This window comes from Augochlora pura, chromosome 1 (assembly GCF_028453695.1).
Source record: "Augochlora pura isolate Apur16 chromosome 1, APUR_v2.2.1, whole genome shotgun sequence".
NCBI classification, from domain to species: Eukaryota; Metazoa; Arthropoda; class Insecta; order Hymenoptera; family Halictidae; genus Augochlora; species Augochlora pura.
Window position 1 is genome coordinate 6,013,334 of NC_135772.1, and position 7,836 is coordinate 6,021,169.

The 7,836-nt window shown below is 29.8% G+C and overlaps 3 protein-coding genes across 5 annotated transcripts; 2 read left to right on the top strand and 1 right to left on the bottom strand.

The window, feature by feature from the left end:
- The first annotated feature begins 1,259 nt into the window (after nucleotides 1-1,259).
- LOC144468029 (uncharacterized) lies at nucleotides 1,260-2,460 on the top strand. Its single transcript, XM_078177148.1, has 4 exons — nucleotides 1,260-1,438; nucleotides 1,500-1,782; nucleotides 1,863-2,056; nucleotides 2,147-2,460. Exons 2-4 carry the CDS (start codon nucleotides 1,586-1,588, stop codon nucleotides 2,329-2,331), a joined length of 576 nt encoding a protein of 191 aa, XP_078033274.1. The 5' UTR covers nucleotides 1,260-1,438; nucleotides 1,500-1,585; the 3' UTR covers nucleotides 2,332-2,460.
- Nucleotides 2,461-2,885: 425 nt separating this feature from the next.
- Nucleotides 2,886-4,938, top strand: LOC144470998 (eukaryotic translation initiation factor 4E type 2). Of its 3 annotated transcripts, none has more exons than XM_078182765.1 (6): nucleotides 2,886-3,051; nucleotides 3,554-3,638; nucleotides 3,721-3,963; nucleotides 4,268-4,420; nucleotides 4,499-4,705; nucleotides 4,791-4,937. In XM_078182765.1, the coding sequence occupies exons 1-5, from the start codon at nucleotides 3,032-3,034 to the stop codon at nucleotides 4,652-4,654; spliced, it is 657 nt and encodes a 218-aa protein (XP_078038891.1). In that variant the 5' UTR covers nucleotides 2,886-3,031; the 3' UTR covers nucleotides 4,655-4,705; nucleotides 4,791-4,937. The 3 variants fall into 3 exon arrangements, with proteins under 3 accessions (XP_078038891.1, XP_078038974.1, XP_078038799.1); XM_078182848.1 differs by having other exon boundaries at nucleotides 3,563-3,638; XM_078182673.1 differs by lacking the exon at nucleotides 2,886-3,051 and adding an exon at nucleotides 3,128-3,304 and having other exon boundaries at nucleotides 4,791-4,938.
- Nucleotides 4,939-5,001: 63 nt separating this feature from the next.
- On the bottom strand, nucleotides 5,002-7,625 carry LOC144471155 (motile sperm domain-containing protein 1). Its single transcript, XM_078182982.1, has 6 exons — nucleotides 7,213-7,625; nucleotides 6,866-7,042; nucleotides 6,619-6,782; nucleotides 6,369-6,528; nucleotides 5,674-5,817; nucleotides 5,002-5,611 (listed from the first exon to the last, which is right to left on the bottom strand). Exons 2-6 carry the CDS (start codon nucleotides 7,008-7,010, stop codon nucleotides 5,580-5,582), a joined length of 645 nt encoding a protein of 214 aa, XP_078039108.1. The 5' UTR covers nucleotides 7,011-7,042; nucleotides 7,213-7,625; the 3' UTR covers nucleotides 5,002-5,579.
- Between the last annotated feature and the right edge of the window lie 211 nt (nucleotides 7,626-7,836).

Genomic DNA, 7,836 nt, shown 5'->3' on the forward strand with positions numbered 1-7,836 from the left:
ATTGTAAATCATAGAGAACTCTTTCGTTGGTACTGCGTAACATAGTTCATGGATTGAGAAAATGCAGCGAATTGCTGTACGCTAAATGGCTGACAATTCATAGCTGCCCCCATAGTCAATGTCAAAGAGAGGAGCAGGAGTGAGCAGGACAGCACATCAGACACCCACGCGAAACGAGTCACATCAATAGCCATTGTAGCTTGCCACACTTTACTGTACTTACAACATCACTCTTTTCGTTCATCCAACGTCTGGCGCTCCATCTAAAGCACACGACACGATATTCAACCTGTACCATTTATTTTTATTTGCCAGCGAGTTTGCAAACGATGCTCAATGTACATTGAGATGTGTTTCGAATGTATCTGTTTCAGAATAAGTCCTAATGTTACAAGTAAATATTGTAAACTTCTTATCTTTAAAGAGAAATAATTATTTTTATGAATATATTGACAAGAAAAAATCTTATAATATTAAACATCAAGAAGCAATCAATTTATTAATGAGACTCATCGGCTCCAACAATTTCTCGAATTGTACAAATCGTAAAGAAAAGTACAAGTCGAACATTGCGTGCGTGTCATACAGCATCAAGAGCATCGATGCGCGATAAGAATGAGACCACAAGTAAAGTGAGACGTTTCGGTTTTCTGTCCGTGTGAACATACAGCCATAGAATCCACTGGGTTCGTTCTGTCTCTCTTGATCATCTCCCATTTTCTTCTTAAATTAACTGCGCATAGAACGCAGTAGATCGGTGGGGAATAAAAAAGTTCTTGAAATAAGTGACGACTGTATATGTATATCCTTATTTTGAAATAGGAACTAATAGCAGGTCATACACAACACAGATTTATTTCCTATAACTGCGAAAATTATTCAACGCATGTTCTTTTGAATATGTACATGTTTTGATTAAAGATGATGCATGCACCACATTTGCAATAAAAACCTTCTGATCTCCATGCAGGGCTTTCAGCATCCTAATTGCTTTACGACTTTCTTCCAGGAAAGTAGGAATATGAGAATTAACCATCACAAATGGGATTGGATGATGCCAATAGATATTTCTTTGGCAACTATTGATATCATCCAATCCCATTCGTGAGGTCTCCTCTTCACCACTTGGAGCAGATTCCGAGCGGAATCCCTAATACCACTGGTCACATTAAACCGCCAATAGACACACTGGCCTTGAGTAAAAATTCCACGGACATTCAGGATGCTGGGAAGCCTGTCTTTATTCTTGTATACATATTTGAAATGAAAACAGTATCTGTGTCCTAGTTTATCACCGGCGGAAGTTCCCAGTATCAAATACAAATTTCCTTGGAGGTGATTAAAACAAAAATCCTGATTAATTTGGTGTTATATCTAAATTGGAAACGACCATAAGATTAAGTACACTTTCCTGAGTTTGTTTCAATTTTCTACACAAGTAAGTGGGACACATTTTTGTTTACGTTGGGAACATGATACAGAATAGTTCACTGTTTTAGCTTAGAACGGATGTACAAATCGTATAAATAACGAGTCCGGATTTCTGTTTGTATCTACAAAGCACAACATTAGTTTTATTTTAAATATGGGACTTAACCCGATGAGATGGAAAACCAAAAACGTGTTGTATTCAGCATTAATGTTGTTTATTTTTTATATACTATTCATATATAAGAAAAAGTCTCAAGTAATTTTTGAAGGCACTATACAAAACTCAAATCCAATTCATGTTTGGGAATATGTAGCAGATTTTAGCAACATGAAGAAATTAAATCCAACAATGTGTGTGAAGGCAATATATAATTATTGATAACTATTTTCATTTATTCCTTATTATTTAAAAGAAGTATTTTTAACTTTAGAGAAGAGTTTGATATAATCGCAGAAAGTGGAAATTATGATCATTGGAAATATTCGGTCGAATATACCGAACGTTTAAGTCACATACCAATTATTCGAAATATTGCGCAAGGACATTATGCCATACGACAAGATAATCACGGATATTTAATCACGTCAAAACATCAGACATGCTTTTTTTCTAAACTAGGATGCTGTGAGTTCAATTTTTTGAAATTCGGACTTGATAATAACGATTTGATCAGACTTTTAAATCGTGAATTTAAAATTCTGATTCATGTTTCAGTGGAATCGATCTCGCAATTCAGATTCGATAGAGATGGAGCTAACGATACGAAATGTATCGAAACAGTGCAATATGAGTGTCCGATCGTATTTTCGGAATTGTGTTACAGAGAAGTGATGTATCAACGAGAGGAAATCATAAAAAGATTAAAAGCGGTATTTTCCGTAGATGAAGTTCAGAATTAATAATATTTTATCAATTATATTTACATATATATGTACACATTACTAAAGGTTCCAATATAATTTTAGTATACATTCATTTATATGTTTCATATTGTACATTATCGTGATATAATTGTTATAATAAATATATTATTCTAACAAGTACTTAGACAAGATTTTATTTTTAATTTATTATCAGTATACAATGATCATAATTGATATACATATAGTACAGCAAGTAAATTGGGTAAGTAGAAAGAAACATTAACTTGTTCTATTTTGCATTTAAATATATAGTTTTTATTTAAACTTTCGATTCTAATCTCTTATTACTTCTAGTTTTATTATGACAAGTTCAGAGAAGGATATGAAATTTATTCTAATTTTCCTTTGTTTATATACTTATATATTCATTTCCAAAAATTGTTTTATGTACAATTTATGTACAATAAGTATCGATAATGTTGACACCCTATATACATAATTATAGTTCTTGTTGTTAGTATGGCCAACATTTGAATGTAAAATCTCTGATGACAAAGTGACAAAAAAGAAAGTGGTGGGGAGATCAACAATTTATCGAAAACATTCATATGAGAGAACGTGAGAATAGGGAACAGAGAACCAGAAGCGTTTATATTTTTATTTGTATTTATTGAAATATATACCGTTTATAGTATTTACTTAATATTCTGTATACAATTATATCACAGCCCGAAACATGTCCAATAAATTCGAGGCGTAAGTGCAACTAGCGTTCTCCTTATTTCATCGTGCCTTTTTCTGTGGGCTAGATAGAGGTTAGATGTATTTTAAATGGACAATGACATTGATCAGTAAAATTGCCGTATATTACACTTCACATTCATTTAAGCTAGCAATTTAACATTAGTTAATAGTGTTGGTTAAGTATTTTTCAAAAAATTCTGCAGAACGAAACATGGAATATGCAACTGCATTTGTCAAACATCGAGTGTTCCACGTTTGTATTGTAGTTCGTATTCTTACTTTTACATTTTTGTTAACTGTTTCGAAATAATTGACTGACACGTGAGCGTGAGAATAACATTTTTCGTTCTGAAAACAATTACTCGTACACAATCTGGTGATGCTGTTTACTAAAAGTATGAAATAAATAAACAGGCTGTTAAAAATAAATTAATTTGTCTTGTAAAGTTGTTCAGAAAAATCCATGTTAATTGCCACAAGGGTTCGTTGAAACTTGTTATATAAATGATAGTAGTACTTGCAGGTTAAAGACTAATGAACAAAGTGGAGATGATCAAACACAGTCGAAAGATAATCAAAAATCTGAGAAAGATCCACTAGTAAGTAAAAGTGACCTCTTCGTTTATTAAATATCTTTAGATGTTAATCAAATATACATTAAAAAGTGCTTACTTATTATAGCCTCGTATAGACATTAATCCAAATGAGCACAAATTACAATATGCGTATGCATTGTGGTATAGTCAACGCAGTCCTGGTAAACAGTCAAGTATACAAAGTTACGACCAAAACTTAAAATTGGTTGGTAGGTTTGCGAGTGTGGAACAATTTTGGAGTCTTTATAGTCATTTAGTCCGGCCATGGGAATTGACAGCATCTACAAATTTCCATCTTTTTAAAGTTGGAATAAAACCAATGTGGGAAGTATGTATATTTTGATATGTACTATATGTGATATATACATATATCAAAAATGATTATTAACTATCTATTCAAAATACTATATTTATAGTGTGTTTTTTCAAAAGAAGGAGTCTGAGACATTCTGATTTGTCTTTTGTCGCTACCAAGCCACAATCTGTCCACACCATTTTGGAATGGTTAAACATTCAAATGTTATTGGTTTCAAGCAATTACAATGGGATGAATAACTATTACGATTAATAACATGCATTAGGTCTCTACTTTAAAATTTCTATTTCTTACAATAATGTGTTTCTTGTTTCAGGATGAAGCAAATCAGAAAGGAGGTAAATGGGTAGTAAGATTAAAAAAAGGTTTAGCATCTAGATGTTGGGAAAATTTGATATTAGCTATGTTAGGAGAGCAATTTATGGTTGGAGAAGAAATTTGTGGAGCTGTGGTATCTGTAAGATATCAAGTAAGTTGGATTTTAGTGCATTCAAGAAAGATGTCTATCTTCAAAAAATCGTTAACCACCCTTGATTATTCTTTTCAGGAGGACATAATATGTGTATGGAATAGAACTGCATCTGATTATGCAACCGTAGCACGTATTAGAGACACGTTGAGGAGAGTATTACATCTTCCAGCAAATGCCTCTATGGAGTACAAAACCCACAATGAAAGTTTAAAAAATGTTCATCGGCTCTAATATTGTCTGATGCTAACACCGTTGTTTGAGTTTTTCATGATGAATCCTGAGGTAAATTAATAAATTAATTAGCTGCAAACATATTGACATATATTACATGATCTGTTATATACCGTTTGTATGATTTTTTATTTAGCCAATTGGTACTTGTGAGAAGATATTTCTTAGGAGAAAAATATTTTATGACTACAAAATTTGAATGGACATCTTATTCAGAAACACATTTTATTCACGAATGTTCCATTGTAACTTATGTAAATAATAAATACATGTTGATAATAAGAAAACTCTTATTTCTAATATATATAAATAATTTTCACATCTACTCATCTAGATCATTACACTAATATAACAGGTATTATTACATTATAATAATAGGAAACTTCTTTCTTGTTTTAAAGATTTTTATTCAAGGATATTTAAGTTCCAAAACTCATTTTACACAATATATTTATACATTTGTACATGAGATCATATTTTTATAGAATGCATAATTAAATCTCAATAATGTTTTGTACATAATTTTTCTATGTAAAAAGCATTTCAACGGAAATGAGATATTCATTTTTATACAAATATCTCATTTTTATAGAAAAAGATGTTATTATCAGAATTTCTTTCGTATATGTACAGATTTTCTGTACACAGAATATACGTAGAGTAATGAAGCACGAATTTGTATAAGAATTTGTAATTATGTGTTATAAAATAATAAAAGATTTTACACATGTCAATAAATATTAGCATTATTCACAATATAACATGACAGCTTATTATTTATAGACTAGAGTCAAGTATATCCAGTATCAAAAGAGAAATTTAATATCAAAAACCTTACAATAGTTGTGCTTTTTATCCCATGTTTAAGTCTATATACGAAGTTGATTTGAATCATTGTTTAAAGTTTCTTTCATATATCCCAGAATTATAGCCTTAAAATAATTATTGTAACCATACCTGTAATAGAAGAACCGATTGTATTTAATATCCTTAACTGCAAGAGGAATTCGCATACTTACCTAGTACAAATGAAAATATTAATTTCAAATTTATAGAGAGATGGAGATAATCAGGCACTACATTATTCTGATCTCCTTCTGCAGGTAGAAGTAATCCAACTATACATATGATTCCAGCAAGCAATGCAACATAGTTTGTTCCTCCTAAAAATTAAGTAATAGATGTAATATATTTTTTTAAGTCAATATGCGTCTATTTTAATCTGTGTATTCATTATTTTATTTTATACTATTCTTAGTAATACTTATACAAAAAATAATAACAATTATAATATGTTGTATATAATAGAAAAAAGCATGCTTTTATTCTACTTTGGATTCTGATATATTTTATAGTAAGATTTTTTAGTCTATTAAAAATGTCTGACGTTATTAGCATACAGAATAATAATCATATGCATATATGAACCCAAAAGCTAGTTTCAAAAAGTAAAGTAATAACCTTTATCCACAATAATATAATTTTTATCTATCGTATTAATGGCATAAATGAATTGTATGTTTATCTTAAATGTCTCATTTAAATAAATCATTTTGCAATTTTGGTCATTTTAATGATATGTTGGATTTACATTCTGTAATAGTAAAAAATGATATTTTTCAAGTAAACTAAACTAAATCTTTTCTGTTCTCTGTTAATCATGCTTTAATGAGCAATTGATTTAAGTTTATAACATCTAAAGATATTGACTTACTATCAATTGCTTTATTCCGAGCTAGAAGTGCATACGATTGTTGCTGTATAGTTTCATTTATAGGAAGCTGTTGAAACATTTCTGGATCAGGAGTAGATCTACCAGTTGTATCTATTGTCCCAGGAAGAAGTTTAGCTTCAACATCTCGTTTTCCTATAGCCTATTAATATTCCCAATGTCTTAAATTATATTATTTTAATAATAAAATTAAAATGTTATTTCTATTAAATTTTTACTGATTGAAAATTACCTGTTTAGTTGGATGCTCTTGCATTTGTATTCTAAATTTATCGATAACATTGCAATTGTTTACTAAAGGTGCTATATGTCTGACAACAATGTCAACACAACATCTTGATTTAATTGTACCTTCTGGATCAACAACTTTATACTTGTTTGGTGCAGTGCATAATACTGTAATAATAATAATTTCTATAAGAATTTCATTAGAAAAGATTTCTATTTGTTATTATGTTTCATAGATGCAGAATATTTACCTTTAAATTTTACAGGAAAGTCATATGGATTATATAAAGTTAAAACTTGTTTGTGAGTAGATTGATCGTCTAAAAAGAAAGTAACACTTTGCGGAAACACAAATACTGGTAATTTTCGAGGAGTTGCTGCTAATTGGAACTGCATTATATTTGTTATATTTTTTGTGGTCCATGCACCTATAAAATTGAAAATACGTCATTCTTACCTACTTCTAACAGATCATTACCATATTTACATTATCTACTATATCTTTTTAATTTCAATACCCTTTCAAATAATTAATAAACTCACATTCCTTTACTAAAAAGGTTGCAATGCTTTCTTTAATAACTTTTGAATAACTTACCTTTAAAAGTAAGTACTTCACGAAGTATATAAATAGGGTTGAAAATCGTATGTCACTAGATTTAAATACAAAATTAAAGGTTTAAAACAAACAATAATATCAATTAAAACACTACAATACTTTCGTACATAAAGATTTCAAAATCTCATAACCACTTTAACATTACGATTCGCATAGAAAAATGTCTAATCACGTTAACAAATAACTTCGTTGCGTTAATCAACTGCAATAAATGTATAATTAATTATGTAGTAGCTTCTGTTAGAGTTTGTATTTGCAGGCTTGTTGGCATCATATAGGTCCGTTTAATTGTAGGTGATTCTACTAGCGAATCATTCTTTTGGATGCGTATCGCATCGGATTTAACAACATTTACCACTGACTGTGCAATAAATCTCGTGAAGCATATACATACATATGTACGTACAATACATCACTATCACTCTTTACTGTATTGTTCAAAATCAGCTGTTTCTACCCCCTTTTTTATTAAAAAATTTAATTACATAATTGAAAATTACTTTCTCATTCGTTTAATACTGAATAACATATATGTACATATGTTTAAGTATCAATAAAATTCATGCAATACATATAAAAAAGTCATAACGTAAGGTATTCAAA